Below are 16,416 nucleotides of genomic sequence, written 5' to 3'. Positions count from 1 at the left end.
AAACCACAATGAGATATTGTCTCATACCAGTCAGAATGGCTAGTACCAAAAATACAAGAAATAACAAGTGTTGGTGAGCATATGTAGAAAATAGAACTCCTGTGCATCGGTAGTGGGACTATAAATTGGTACAACCACTAAGGAAAACAGTATGGAGGTACCTCACAAAATTAAAAACAGAAATACCATATGATCCAGTAATTCTACTGTTGGGCATTTACCCAAAGAAAATGAATACATTAATCTGAAAAAGATATATGCACCCCTATGTTTATTTTTTTAATGTTTATTTATTTTGAGAGTGAGTGGTAGAGGGGCAGAGAGAGTGGGGGAGAGACAATCCCAAGCAGGCTCTGTGCTGTCAGCACAGAGCCCAATGTGGGGCTCGATCTTACAAACGATGAGATCATGACCTGAGCTGAAATCACAGATCAGACACTCAACTGACTGAGCCACCAAGGGCCACAGTACCCCTATGTTTCTTGAAGGATTATTTATGATAGACAAGATGTAAAAGTAACCCAAATGTCCACTGATAGATAAATGGGTAAAGAAAATGTGGTGTGTGTGTGAATATTACCCAGCCCTAAAAAAAGAATGAGACATTGCCATTTGTGACAATATGGATGAACTTAGAAGGCATTATGATAAGTGAAATAAGTCAGACCAGCAAAAACAAATACCGTATGATTTCACTTGTATGTGGAATCTAAAAAAGTAAAGCAACTAAACAAACAAACAAAAGAAAACCAAACAGACACTTAAATATACAGGACAAACTAGTCATTGCCAAAGAGGAGGTAGGTGGGGGAATGGGTAGGTGAAGGAGATTAAGAGGTACAAACTTCCACTTAGAAAATAAATGAATCACAGAGATGTAAAGTACAGTGTCACTAATACTATAATAACTGTGTATGTGACAAATGGCAACTACACTTATTGTGGTGAGGGATTAAGGAGTGCACTTGCGATGAGCACCAGGTGACGTGTGGGAGTGTTGAAGCACCGTATTGTACGTCAGAAATGAATATACCACTGTGTGTTAACGAATGTGAATTTAAATAAAAAGCTTTAAAAAAAAGATATCCGACATATTGATAATGTGGTTACATTTGGGGAAGCCACGGGGTTTGGTGGGAACGTGGTCAAGGGAGATGTTACTATTCTTGGTATTTTGTTTCAAAAAGAATGCATTAATTTGGAACTAAATATTCATTTAGAAATAAACATTATTTTTTAAAATCAAATGGCTTTCTGAATACACCAACTAAGTTCTGCTATAAAGATTATACGGTATTTTTTTTAAATCGAAACCAACTAATTTATATAATGAAGAAATATATGCCCAGAAGGTTCTGTACATCTGAACTAATATATAGCATAGTAAACATAAAAATCTTTAGCCAAATTTAAAGTTAATCAGTTTAAGTGTTGACTTAGTCTTGTATTGATTTTATGAGTAAGGAACTTAAGTTCTGTAGACATAGGCGTGCTCAAGTGAAAAAGTTCCTGTCTATTTCCTTGGACTTGGATGATTTTTACTGTTTAAACTGTTTGGAATGTAGTAGATCAGGAACTTGCCTTGTTGGTTTCAGTTACAACGGACATCATTACATCAGAAATTTTACTCGTCATTAACCTCTAAAAAAATTCAAACCTAGGAAAATTCCCCAAAAACCTTCAAGAAGGCAGGTAGGTCATAAATGAAAAGGTCAAAAAATGCTATTTTTAGCCAATCTATTTCTTTCCCATAATTTTAAGAAGTATTAACTACTGTTAACTATCATGTAATGTTTTACCTTATAAATATGATCATGTGCAGTGAAAGCATTAGTTTATGAGAACGCATACATAAATATTTTCCTTTAGGCTAATAGTTAGAAGGATTTTTAACAGGGTATTATTCTCTATACATTATCAATCTCATTTCATTTTTTTGTTTTTGTTGTAAACAATTATATTTCAGGAAAGAAAGTAAGGGAGGGAATGGTATTTGGTAATAAAAAAGACAGCTAAACTTAAAATATTCTGGAACTAGAAGTTTTATGGTGAGTTTTTGATAAAGACAGTTACCTTAGTTTCCCTCTTTCATGTCTTAATTAAGAAAATAAAACTCAGCTAGTTATTTCCCTTTTTATAATAGCTAACATAAATGTGTAACTTTATTACTTCCTCCCCAGGAAAGATTTAATTGTGGGATGTATCTTTTCTTCCATTTTCTTTTTTTGGCTAGAAATCAAAGAATGAGGATTGTCTTCAGTGATGTTTTTACCTTACTCTGCCTCTTGGGTGGTAAGTCATTAAGAAAGCATAAATCAAAAAGAGGGAAAATTATCTAAGAGACTGCAGAATAACAATATCAGTGGAAGATGACCTTAAATAAGGTAATTAAGGTGCTTATAGCAAGGCCTGAGGAAGCACTTTTAAACAGCTAGAGCTAACACTTATTGAGCATTTACGATATGCCAGGAACTGGTCTAAACATCTCATTTGTATTAATTCATTGAACCCTCATGACAACCTATGAGTTAAGTCCTGTTATTTCCCATTTTATAGATGAGGAAACTGCGCTGCTAGATGCCGGCCCCATGTTGCTATTGTTATCACTAGGCTGGAGCTAACCAAAGGAGGCTGGAAGCTGTTATAAAAAAGGCAAAGAAAATTAATTAAATCGAATAAGCATAGACACGGGCCTTCTAGCACTTTGCCTGTTAAATGTGCTCTTCACCATCTTCCTTCATTTATAAAAGAACCAATAAAGGAGATAATAGGGCACTTCCAATTCCTTTTACAGAGTTCCTAGGTCTCCTCAAATTATTTAGATATGCATGAAGGTAATACCTCCCAACAGGTATGTTCAAGCACCATCATGGGGATTCTCCCTCTAGTAAAGCGGTAAGATGATAGCGAAGACAATTGCTCTATGCTGCACCCAGGGTTCTTTTAAAGTCAACAAGATTTAATGGATGAATGAGTCACCTGGGAATCTCGCCAAAATGCAGGTTGGGGTGGGGCCTGAGTTCGCACTTCCAACAAGCTTCTAAGTGATGCTGGTGCTGTTGGTCTGGAGACCACATGTCGGTAGGGAGACTCTAGAACACATCCCAGAGATAACATTCTAAGATTGAGACTTGGAGACCATGAGTAGCAAATACTGGGGTCACCAACTGAAATGCCTAAAGTGCTTGGTCAGCTAATATCTCTCTTGCATTTTACGTCCTTATACTAGTCTCTTGTAAAAAATGTGGACAGGAGCATATGAATAGGTGAAAGACCACATGAGAACATACCCAGTGTCTTGCATACCATGAAAAATGATTTAGGGAGGGGACCATGTTAATTTTGCCAGATACACAGGGAAGTTGTCAGGGTAAAAGAAGAAAATTCTGCATAAATAGAAACCTTGAAGTAATGGGTGCCAGGAGGTAAGGAGTGGTTATTTAAAAGGATCATTGTTGGGGCACTCGGGTGGCTCAGTAGGTTAAGGGTCCGACTTCGGCCCAGGTCATGATCTCACCGTTCATGAGTTCAAGCCCAGCATCGGGCTCTGGCTGACAGCTTGGAGCCTGCTTCTGATTCTGTGTCTGCCTCTCTCTCTGCCCCTCCCCAGCTCGCATTCTCTTTCTCTCTCCCTAACTCTCAAAAATAAAAATAAACATTAAAAAAATTAAAATAAAAAATATCACTATCATCATGATTATAATATATATTTAAATAACTAGATATTATTTAGAATATACCTTTAAATAATTATATGGATGCTATAATAATATAAGCAATAATATAATTATAAAAATAATTACATATATTACATATTATGTAATTATATTTATATAATTTGTATTATATATTATTTATGTATAATAATATAATATATTTATATTTATATAATCTATATTCATATTTTTAAATTATATAATTTATATAAATATAAAGTATATATAATACATACAAATATATAAAGTATATATACTCTAGAACTTTATATATTATATAAATATATACTTACATTTATATATGTATGTAATTTAATATATATTTATATTTATATAATATACTTACATTTTTAAATTTTGTAATTTATTTATTTATATAAATATATATAAAGTATATGTATAATATATAAATATATATAAAGTATAAAATATATATAATATATAAAGTATATATAATACATATAAACATATATAAAGTATATATACTCTAGAACTTTACATACAAGTATAAATATGAATATATATATTTATGTATGTAATTTAATATATAATATATATTTATGTAATATACACATATTTTTAAGTTATATAATTTATTTATTTATATAAATATATAAAGTATATGTATAATATATAAATATATATAAAGTATATGTATAATATATAAATATATATAAAGTATATATAATATATAAAGTATATATAATATATAAATATATATAAAGCATATATACTCTAGAACTTTATATATTATATAAAGTATAAATATATACATTTATATTTTATATATAACTTAAATTTATATATAATTTAGATATAAATTTACATTATAAAAATTTATATATAATATATATTTATATATTTTAAATAAATTTAAATAAATTTATTTTATTTATTTATATAATATATATTTATATACTATTTATATATGTCATATATTATGTGATTGTATTTATATAATTTATATAAATAATGTAATCTATTGGATGTTTCCTGTTAATAAATAAAGTCATAAAATAGTATAGCATACTTCAGAATTAATCATTAAGGAAACTATTCATTTTACATTTAACCCAAAGCTGTAAATTTAGTTGTCAAAGACATATATTTATGTGCTAATGTTAATAAAACCAACAATAAATTTTCAGATAAAAAAGACACTGGAATAAAGGACACGGGATCTGAGAACATATTTATAATTACTCAAGCAAATGAACAGATACAGTCAACAAAAAGCTAAGGTTTCATCTTCAGCTGTAAATAACATCAGAGCCAAGGTTTTAGGAAGAAGATATGGATGCTGGGTGGGGGGATCAGGAGGAGGAGGGACTATGTGAAAGGGAGGGAAAGAAGCCAGAGCAGAACTCCCCCAGGAAAACAGTCCATGGGTCTCTGGCAAGGCAGAGAAAGAGCTGTCCACCACGGAGGAGCCCCTGGCACCACAGTTCTGAGCCATGCAGTGATCTCTAAGAGCAAGGGGTGAGACTCAGAGGTCACAAGTGCGGGAGGAAAGTTATCTCAGGCATGACTTAAAGATCCAAGCAGCCCTAGTATTCTGGGCAGGCAACTGACTCAGAATCTACTAAGAATCAAAATATCCAGAAAGAAGAGGGCAAGATCAGGACGTTTGGGATACAAAAAAGGCAGGCAGCTCTAGGGACATGGGGTGCTTGCTTAGAACAAGGGCTTGAGATTCCAACAGACCTTTTTATTTTTTTATTTTTTACATTTTTTTCAATGTTTATTTTTGAGAGACGGAGCGTGAGTGGGGAAGGGGCAGAGAGAGAGGGAGACACAGAATCCGAAGCAGGCTTCAGGCTCTGGGCCCTCAGCACAGAGCCCAATGCAGGGATCAAACCCACGAACTGTGAGATCATGACCTGAGCCGAAGTCAGACGCATAACTGACTGAGCCCCCCCAGGCACCCTCCAACAGCCTTTTTTAAACTCCTGTCTCTGCCACTTGTACGAGCTACTTAAAATCTTGAGATTTAGTCTTCTTTCATGTGAGACTTGAGCAGTTTAGTACTGGCTTCGAAGGCCCACTGTGAACAATGATGGAGCTAATGCATGTAAATTGCCTAGCAGGGTCCTTGGCATAAGCTTAGTTCTTAAGAAAATATTTGTTGATGGATTGTTGATTATGGATTGAAAGTCTGCCTCGCTCAGAGAGAGAACCAACTGTGAAATTTCCAAAGTGTCTTGAGATGAGAATAGTCAACAGAGGTTAATTAGCCTCATCAGCCGACTATTTTCTCTTAAAAGTGATCTTTTCTAACCCTGAAAATGGCAGAGGGAGATGGAAAAAATACAAAGTGCAAACTGCCCAATAAACTCTTCCTTCGGGTCATCAGTGAATAAGAGTGACGTGGCAATGGTCTTCCTATGTTAAAAGATGAAAACTATGTACACTGAGGCAGACTTGGACTCAATTTTAGAAGAATCTTTTAACAGGCTGAGGTGTTTTTAATGGTGATGAGCTCTTCATCACTAGCCAAGGCTCCCTGTAGAAATTATTATAAAGGCGCTGCCTGAATTCAATGAAACTAGTGGTCCTGAAACACTGGTCTGGACATCTATGTCCAAATCACATGCCCTCCACTGTTTCTGCATGTCTACAATACAGATTTCTGAGCCTCACTTCCTATATATTCTAATACAGGTCTATAGGGGCTCTGGGAATTTGTGTTTATTGTATTTTAACTGTTTACGTAAATGAGATGCACAGTCAAATTTGGAAGCCAGTCCTCTAGATAATAGCTAGCTTCCAATCTTGCTTATGCTGACTAAGTTTGAGGATCTCTGGGCCATTTCTATGTAATCAAAATAAATAACATTTTAAGCCGCTGGATTTGAATGCTGGAGATAACCTATATGTAAACATTAATCAAGCAATACACAGTCACAGAGAACCTACAATACATAGACATTGAAGTGGGGGCCGCCTAATAGTGACTATATGGCTAAAATTCAATTTTCTGGCTAAATAACTGGTTTGATTTAATTAGGTGCCAAGGAGTCGAGTAAATTTTTCCCAACTAAATTGTTTAGACCACCTGGCCTCATTTCTAATTAGTATCCGTTCTGGGTGCTTCCAATTGCATGAATGTAGCATATGCTTTGAAATTTCTCCCACTCTTGAAATAAAAATAATTTTAATTTATATGAGTTTTTAGAATTCTTTTTTTAATTGTTGCTTACCTTTTCCAGTTGAAAATCACATTTTTTTTTCCCTCTCCCTTTGTCTCTTCTTTTTTTTTCCTTTCTGGCCGTCACTTCTGTTTTCCCTTTATTTATTTATTCGTTTATTTATTTATTTAGTTAGTTATTTATCTTCTGTACTTGGAGGTGCTGAAGGTGTGATTTGTAGATTATGCAACCTCTCAATCCCCTTCCATGGATGTCTTTTGGATTTTGGAACCTGCAAAACAAAACCTGGTCAGTACTGCATAAAAGAGATTCACGTGAAAGGTAAGTCTTGACACTTAAAAATATATATATATGAAAATGACGACAGGAAAAAATCCTTATATAAAAGCAAACATCAGTAAACATTTACTATGTGCCAGATGCTGTCCTAAGGGCCTTAACCTGGATGACATTATACCAACAAAACAATGACATGGGCTTGATCTTGTCACTACCCCCATTTTAAAGATGAGAAATCTGAGGCATTGGAAGATTAAGACATGTGCATGGTGTCACACAGCTGATGAGTATTGGAGGCAAGATTCAAATTCAAGTGAATGTCTATACTGCCTCATTCACACCACTCACATCCTCACAAAAAATTAGTAATAGTTTGCAGGGCCCTCCTAAGCACAGAGCCTGTACAAGTGCACAGGTGACATGCCTAGGAAGCCAGCCTTGTCTGCAGAGGTTACAGGGTAAGTGCAAATGTCCAAATGATGACAACATTAGAAGAAAATACCGAAGAAGACTGAAAGAGAGGAGGCCTCTTGAACATCCAAAAGACCTACGTTGTAAAGGAAATGAAAGATAAATTTGAATACTTCAATATTTTAAGACCTATAAAATGAACGACAACCCCCAAAATTTAAAGATAAAGAATAAACTGGATGAAAATAGTTGGAATATAAATAACAGAAAAAAAGATTCCAGTGATAATTTAGATTAGGTTAGCAATTTTTTAGACAATTTGGGAATTTCCATTGAAATTTTAAATGAACACAGCCTTCTACAAAGCTATTGTATTTCTTGATATCTACTGCAGTAAAATATTCACATGTAACACAAAAAAGCATGATTATCAAGGTTATCCCTCAATATTATATTTAATTGTAAAGTAATGGAAATGACCTAAATGTTTATCTATGGGCGAAGTGTTCTTCAAACTATGATGTAAGGATGCCTGGGTGGTTCAGTTGGTTGAACATCAGACTCTTGATTTCAGCTCAGGCCATGATCTCAGGGTTGTGGAATCAAGCCCTGTGTCGAGCTCTGCCTTGGGTGTGGAACCTGCTTAGGATTTGCTCTCCCTTTCCCTCTGCTCCTCTCCCCAGATTGGGTACTGTCTCTCTCAATAAACAAACAAATAAACAAACTGAGATGTATATTCAGGCTATGGAATGCTATGCAACACTTACATGAACTAGATCCCTTTGTTAACATGGGAACAATCTCTAAGACATTCTTGAGCAGAAGAAAGGCAGTTGCAGAACAGTAGGCATGGAATACCAACCATGAATAAACATCTCCACAAGGCAAAACTCTAAATTTCTCTATGGAGTTGGAAGGAGAAAAGAAAAAGTAAGAGATCAAAGTTAGTTGGGAGAGAGGAAGAGAACTTGGGGGTCCCACGTGATGGGTTTTGGTATTAAGAGGGTTATTTGTGCTTATTCAGTCCACTCTCTAAGCCCCATGTTCCCTCTGGCTCATGCCTCTGCCGGTCAGAGCCCCTTCCTTCTAGAAGGGGAGAGGTGCCAGGGACCCCTGGAGCCATGAGATGATGGCTCTCAGTGATTGCTCTTGTCTTTCAGAATGTGGACACATACTCACTCCTCAAGGCAGCTGAACTTCAGAACAAGTGCCAAAGGTCTCTGCACATGAGTCTGGAGGCTGATGTGTCAAAATATTGACAATGGCTCTTGACCGGTCAAGGACCCAGTCTGACTCCAGTGTCGTGGGCACAGCAGTTTCCTAACTCGCAAATTTTGTCCTGAAAAAAATAGAACTGGAACACTTTGAGAGCTTTATTAACAGGGTTTCTCACCCTTGACACTATTAACACTTTGGCAGGATAGTTCATTGTTATGCAGGGCTATATTACGGACCGTAGGAGGTTTAGCATGTCACTCCATGCAAGTAAGATCTTCCAAGTTGTAACAACAAAAATGTTTCTGGGCATTATCTACTGTCCTGGGGGTGGGAGGCAAAAGTGCCCCTGGTTGAGTGACTACTGTTTTGAGAAGTTTCCAACCATCACACGTTTGGCTGCCTTTGGGGAACTGCTCCTTCATGTTCTCCCTTCATACACGTGGAAGGCAGTGGGGGGGTGGGGGGGGAGGCTGGGCAGGATTACAGGACAACACTATCCCTTATTTTGCACTTGTGTTTATTTTTCACATTTTGTGCAGTGAACATGCATTACTTCCAAAATCAGGGTGAAAATTAAACGAAGTCAAGGACACACTTCCCTTCCTGAGAAGCACTTACACATCCAAATGATCCTTCTGTGGATTAAGACCTTTGAATAACTCATGACCTGGGTTAAGCTGGGGAATGATAATGGAAGCTAACACTTCAGAAAGTTTTACAAGTCACTGGCAATTGCATGGGTTTTATCATCTGAAATTGAAAGCTATTTTGCTTTCAAATTTGAAAGCTACTGTATTGCAATGTAGCTAACTAGAATACATTTAGGTGGGAGTTCTTAAAGACAAAATGCATCTTCATAAACCTAGAAGTTTTGCTTGGTCTTTGTTTCTTTTGTTTGTTTGTTTATTTTTGAGAGAGAGAAAGAGAGCCCACGGGAGGGGCAGAGAGGGGAACAGAGGATCTGAAATGCACTCTGTGCTGACAGCAGAGAGCCCAAAGCAGGGCTCAGACCCACAAACCCGGAGATCATGACCTGATCCAAAGTCAGATGCTTAACCGACTGAGCCACCCAGGAACCCTGTTACTTTTTTTTTTTTTAACCTGTTAGTTTGAAGCATCTAAGCCAGGTAGGTTGCACTTCACAAGGAATTTCCTTACCCTACCCCCCCCCCCACATGGGGCTTGAACCCCATGATAGATTTACAACCCCAAGATAGATTTGCATGCTGTACTGACTGGGCCAGCCGGGCACCCCAACCCTACCTCTTTTGTTTCCCTCAGGTGGAATTCAGTGGTATGCCATTCAAGGTTGCACAGAGACCCAAGATGAGTGCTTCAAGAGAATAACAAAGCCTTCTGGAATTCTCTCTACTCACTGTTGCCTTTATTCCTTGTGCAATCTTTGAGCCAGTGGCCCATTTCCAAGTTGTTTGACTGATCAACTGCCTCAGAGTCTGATCTGGTCATCACAAGACAACAGGCTGCCATTAATCCACCCTCTGCAAAACACTCCTATCTCTGCAGGTCATACGAGTTGTGGTCTAAAACGAGTTCTGGTTTTCAAGGTGCCCCCCTTCTTCCCCACCACCTCCAACTTCTCCCAGAAACATCCTTTTTCAACACTCTGACTCTCCTCTCCTCTTTCTGCTCAGTTCCCTTTCTGGTGACTTCAAAGCTACAAAGAAATAAAAACGTATTTCCCTGAGGCAAATAATGCATATCGTCTCTAGTTTACTGGTTTCCTTAAATATTTCCGCATTCCGAAATACAGTTACAAACGGATTGTATTACAAGATACCAAGGGACCTCAGAATGTTCATTTGGCTTCCAAAGCAAACTGCCTTGTTTTGGGGGAGTAATTTATGCCATAAGAGGAACTGATTTAACAAATCCCATAGGAAAAATAAGTCACAAATAAGCAAACCAGGCCTGTGAGATCTATGAGCCCAAATGCAAAGAGCTCTGGCAAGTGTGAGAGTTGACACTTACTTTTCCTTTCTTTCTTCTTTTTTTTTTTTTTTTTAATGTTTATTTATTTCTGAGAGAGAGAGACAGAGTGCAAGCAGGGGAGGGGCAGAGAGAGAGGGAAACATAGAATCCAAAGCAGGCTCCCGGCTCTGAGCTGTCAGTAGGGAGCCAGATGCGGGGCTCGAACTCAAGAACTGTGAGATTATGACCTGAGCCAACATCCCACGCCTAACCAACTGAACCACCCGGGCGCCGGCACTTATTTTTCCCCGTCCGTATTTGGATCTGTCCAAATGCTGGATTTCCACACCATAGCCACGCCTCCGTGCTTTGGCTCTTCTAACATTGGCAGACGAAGCAATTCATTTTGAGCAAAGAACAGGTGCCCATCCACAAGGGATTTTAAAGGGTTGTGAATATACTTTGGCCTCCATATTGTACCACATATTCAATTATTCTCATTCAGTGCTCTACTTAAGCTGCCTCCAAGTTACTGCATTTAAAATGTTAAAGTTGTTTTTCTCTGTGTTTTCAGGAGTTTGAGGAACCCAAATGGTAAATAATACATCGCCACAAAACCTTCTTTGCTGTCTTTTCCTCAGAACCTAAAGCAGTATCTCACATACAGCTGGCCATCAATAAATGCTCTTCTATACCCCTTGAAGAAAAAGAAGTGTAAAAAAAAAAAAGCGGGGGCGCCTGGGTGGCTCAGTCGGTTGAGCGTCCAATTTCAGCCCAGGTCCTGATCCCACGCTTTGTGGGTTCCAGCTCCACATCGGGCTCTGTGCTGACGGCTCAGAGCCTGGAGCCTGCTTCAGATTCTGTGTCTCTCTCATGCTCTGCCCCTCCCGCACTCTGTCTCTCTGTCTCCCAAAAATAAATAAACATTTTTTAAAAATTTATAAAAAAAAAAGCCCAAGGATTTAGACCATATTTATGAACTAAGGAAAAAGTTTCTTCATCCTAAGATTTAAGTTCATTTGTCATTATTCTATCACTTTACACATTAGCCACATTGTTAAACAGATTGGTGAACTTCATGGAGACACGACTTTTAGTTGTTTTTTTATACATACATAATGTTATTTGCCCAATGTCACAGGAGGAAAAAAATAATAAACTCAGACAATCAGTGACTAGCTCCATAAAGCTTCCCAAACTTAACTTGAAATCCCAGTGATATAACGAGAAGAAAAGAAGGAAGCAGGTACCCCTTTTTTGTGCCACTAACTGGGCATTGACCTTGGCAGGTCACCTTGGAGTCTCTGTACTTCATCCTCCTCACATACAAAATGAAAAGGATTGGGTCACATAATCTCTCAGATCCCTTCAAGTCCCCATACTTTATGACTTGACATTGACTCCTCTGGTCCTGAAGGTCTAGGAGACAGACCCTGGTTATATGGTCAGCACTCCTGTAGCACAGTGGAGTCCAGGAAACCTAAAGGAGAAATGGAAGTCATGACAAGCAGTGACCATCACTGGAGCACTTGACTACCTGCATGCCAACATGACCCAAAAGTCACACAGAACAAAAATAATTTTCACATCCTTGATGTGGTATGCTGAACGATGCCTCTCCAGAGATGCCCACATTCTAATCCCCGGAAGCTGGGAATATGTTATGTTATGGTGGCAAAGGGGACTTTGTAGATGAGCTTAGAGATTTTGAGATTAGATTCTCCTGGATTTATCTGGGTGGGCCCAATGCAATCACAAGGGTCTTTATAACAGGGAAGTAAGATGGTCAGAGAGGGATTTGCAGACACTCCATGCTGGCTTTGAACATGGAGAAAGGGGTCACAAGCCAAGGAATGTGGGCAACCGCTAGAAACTGGAAAAGTCAAGACAACAGATTCTCCTCTAGAGTTTCCAGAAGAAACAAAGCCCTGCAGACACATTTTCGACCTCTAACACCCATAATGATAAGATAAATTTGCTTAAAAAAATTTTAGAGGGGTGCCTGGGTGGCTCAGTTGGTTAAGTGACCGACTTCGGCTCAGGTCATGACCTCACGGTTGGTGAGTTCGAGCTCCGCGTCGGGCTATGTGCTGACAGCTCAGAGCCTGGAGCCTGCTTCGGATTCTGTGTCTCCCCCTCTCCCTACCCCTCCCCTGCTCACACTCTGTGTCTCTCGGTCTCTAAATAATAAGTAAATGTTAAAAAAAAATTTTTAGAGATAAGTGACATGTAACGTATTCATTTTAGGTGTGAAACATAATTATTTGATATTTGTGTGTATTACAAAACGATCACCACCATACATGTACCTTAACATCCAACACTATACACAGTTACAGAACATCTGCTTTCTTTTTACATGATTTGTTATAGTATTTGTCATGGGAAACAATACATTTGATCACGCACAGGATGATATGATGTCTCCCCTCCACCCAAGGTTTACACACCCAACACTTGGTTTACACGAATCTGATTTCAAGAGAGGTATCTCAGTGTCCTATTATGTCCCTTTCATCCTAACAATTTCTCAGTCATGATTTCCCTTGAAACACACAGATGGCCTATAGACATGTGATCACATCTTTCCAGCCTACACCTCCCACTCAAGCCTCTATCCATTCAAGATAAAAGTTTATTCTTTGCTTATCCCTCACACCTAAAGACAAAGTGATAGCCTGATTTTTATCAGTTTATAAGACATCAGACTGAGGGGTCAATGGATCTGAGGACCTCGCTTGATCCTCTGAATACGAGTTTGGCTTCCTTGTTAACAATATTCTTTCCTGCAACTGAAATAGAAGCTTCAGTGGTGAATGCCCCATAATTTACTTATGAGAAAGCCTTTGCAATCAATCAACTGGGGGCATATGGAAGATGTGGCAGGGAAGAGACGGAATTTATTCCATTAGCAGAGGAGGGATAGGATGTTTTGTCCTGCTGGCACTCAGTTACAAGATTTTCAGAAGTTCCTGTGAGAACATTTTATAAGTGAGATGGCCACTGCTGTCTTCCCCAGTATACTGATGAGGAGTCTGAGGCCCCATAGCTCATAGGTGGCGGGGGGGAGGCTTGTGGTGTGATGTACTATGTGATCTTCTCTCCATCACAAATGCCAGGCCCTGGGGGAGCCATAGAAGCAGACAAGAAGCTGAGCCAGCGTGATGATACAACAGACTCCTTGGCACAGCTGTATGAGACACAAGACTTGGGAGTCTCTGAAAGAAGCATAAGAGTGAAGAAATAGAAGGAAATGGGATGGTTGATGACTGACCTCTTGAGTTTCCAAAGCAACTCTGAGTCTGACTCAGGACTTTGGACAGAAAGAAAAATTTTGTTAGATAACAATGGGAAAAGTCCAGAGCCCTGAATGTTGCATGCTATGTCCACAGGCAGTCATCTTTTTTTGTTTGTTTTAATTTTCTTCAGTAGAGGACTCCATGTGCTGATACTTTTCTGGCTAAAACTGAATGCTGGAGACATGGGAAACACCCACATTCTTGAGGAGATCGGGGGCCATTGCAGCACTGACTGATTGTCCAGAAGAGTAAACATTCTCTCTCTAAGGCACCAACTCATATTTCTGAAGGTCCTAGAACTAAAGGCACTAGAGGTGGCTGTACTCGCTGGTGGACACATTTCTATCTTGCATATTTCATTGATCTTTGCAGACCACCACTGGTAAGTCATGCTGTAACCTCTTTTGGTGGCACCTCAAATCCTAACACTCCAATTAACAGGACAGATCCAGAAAGGCAGCCCCATAATCTATCCTTCCCATAACTTGGTGGTGTGAGTGTATTTTCTACCTTCTCGTGCCCACAGACAGTGAATAAAGTCAAGAGATCTGCCATCAGAAATTATTGTGTAGAAAGGAACTTCCAAACAGAGTCATAACTAGCAATTTTGGTGCCAGGGCAAGCACAAAATATGCCCTCAAATTAACTTTGGAATTCATGTCTTGGCTCCTATATTGGTGTTATTGATAATACTCACCATCTGGTGGTTTCCTGTTTCAACTAATTATTCTTGCTAACTAGGTATTAAGCTCAGTGATCCTACATGCATGTGCTGTTGGGTTAATTGCACAATCATTTTTAAAATTGACACACTGCCGGGTGCCTGGGTGGCTCAGTCAGTTGAGCGTCCGACTTCGGCTCAGGTCATGTTCTCGCAGTGTGTGAGTTTGAGCCCCACGTCGGGCTCTGTGTTGACAGCTCAGAGCCTGGAGCCTGCTTCAGATTCTGTGTCTCCCTCTCTCTGCCCTTTCTCTGCTCATGCTCTGTCTCTCTCTGTCTCAAAAATAAATAAAAACTTTTTTTTAATTTAAAAAAAATTGACACACTGTAGATTTCAGAGCCCTGGGGCAATAGCATAGTGGCCAGGTAGAGTTACAGCTCTGATTATGCAGAGAGAAGAGACAGCAAGAAGCAGTAGTCAGTGACGGTAGGAATGGGAAGCACAGAGGACTCTTTAATTTGATAAATATTTACCAAGCAATTCCTACATGTCAGGTACAGTGGAGGTGATGAGGATACATCAGTGAGTAATTTAGATGTTCACGCAGTTACTTCCAGTATGCGGGAAGAAATCACAAAAATAGGCATTTGTCATATAATATAGTAGGTCTGAAATATTAATAATTACAGGATGATATATGGAGTTCAAAAGGAAGGTACCCACCCCAATGATGGTCACAAAAGGCTGTCAAAGCAAGTATGACTAAGCCAAAATCTGAACGGTGGGGAATCAACCAGAATAGCTGGGAGATTGGAGGTTTCTGTTGCTTGAGATCCAGAGTCCTGAAGAACACAGAATCTCCCCAGAAAAGCCTAAGGGCAGTGGATGAACAGCTTTTCATTTTAGGAAAGTCAAAGTGGCTTCAGTTTGGAAAATAAGTGGAACTAGAGGCTAGGAGAGCATTTAGGCTTTTGCTGCAGGCCAGGTGAGAGATGATGGTGTGCCTACAATAGGTAAGTGGCAGCGGGCATCTAAGAAGAAGTATTTCTTGCACTTACTAAGTGCAGGAAGCCTTCCAGGTTCCAGGGATACACCAGTGGACAAGTTCCTGCTTTTAGACAGCTTACCTTGTAGTGGATCTTGCGTTGTAGTGGAACAAACAATAAATAACCTAATGTCTCATAACTTGATGTCAAGCAAATACCATGGAAATAAAGTTAGATGGATTAAGGTGATGATACATGCTCTATTTTATTTTATTTTTTAAATTTTTTTAACGTTTATTTATTTTTGAGACAGAGAGACAGAGCATGAATGGGGGAGGGTCAGAGAGAGGGAGACACAGAATCTGAAACAGGCTCCAGGCTCCGAGCTGTCAGCACAGAGCCCGACGCGGGGCTCAAACTCATGGACCGCGAGATCATGACCTGAGCCGAAGTTCGACCGCTCAACCGACTGAGCCACCCAGGTGCCCCTACATGCTCTATTTTATACTGGATGGGTAGAGCAAGCCATCTCTAAGCGGAGACCTGAAAGAGATAGAAGGTAAGTCATCTACGACGTGGAAGGTGAGCATTTATAGGCAGCAGGAACCTCAATGTTCTCTTCTGGATATATTAAGCTTGAGATGCTGATTAGACACCCCTATGGAGATGCTCACATGCAGTCAAATATGCAAGTCTGAACTCAAGAGAGAGGTCTGGCTGGAGAGAGAGAAATTTGAGGTTCACCAGCAAAAATACGTTATTAAATAC

General features: G+C 38.9%; 1 protein-coding gene across 2 annotated transcripts; it reads left to right on the top strand.

The window, feature by feature from the left end:
• The first annotated feature begins 1,571 nt into the window (after positions 1-1,571).
• On the top strand, positions 1,572-10,491 carry CD4H9orf57 (chromosome D4 C9orf57 homolog). Of its 2 annotated transcripts, none has more exons than XM_043565823.1 (4): positions 1,572-1,692; positions 2,234-2,292; positions 7,064-7,186; positions 10,055-10,491. In XM_043565823.1, exons 2-4 carry the CDS (start codon positions 2,244-2,246, stop codon positions 10,177-10,179), a joined length of 297 nt encoding a protein of 98 aa, XP_043421758.1. In that variant the 5' UTR covers positions 1,572-1,692; positions 2,234-2,243; the 3' UTR covers positions 10,180-10,491. The 2 variants fall into 2 exon arrangements, with proteins under 2 accessions (XP_043421758.1, XP_043421757.1); XM_043565822.1 differs by having other exon boundaries at positions 7,037-7,186.
• The last annotated feature ends 5,925 nt before the right edge of the window (positions 10,492-16,416 follow it).

The sequence above is a fragment of the Prionailurus bengalensis genome, chromosome D4 (assembly GCF_016509475.1).
Source record: "Prionailurus bengalensis isolate Pbe53 chromosome D4, Fcat_Pben_1.1_paternal_pri, whole genome shotgun sequence".
NCBI classification, from domain to species: domain Eukaryota; kingdom Metazoa; phylum Chordata; class Mammalia; order Carnivora; family Felidae; genus Prionailurus; species Prionailurus bengalensis.
Note: the sequence above shows the minus strand (reverse complement) of the source record. Positions and strands in the feature narration are given on the sequence as shown.

Coding starts and splice junctions, on each gene's coding strand:
- CD4H9orf57 (XM_043565822.1), top strand. CDS start 2,244: ATGAGGATTGTCTTCAGTGATGTTTTTACCTTACTCTGCCTCTTGGGT. Junction 2,293..7,036: donor CTTACTCTGCCTCTTGGGTG/GTAAGTCATTAA, acceptor TTATTTATTTAG/TTAGTTATTTATCTTCTGTA. Junction 7,187..10,054: donor AAAAGAGATTCACGTGAAAG/GTAAGTCTTGAC, acceptor TGTTTCCCTCAG/GTGGAATTCAGTGGTATGCC.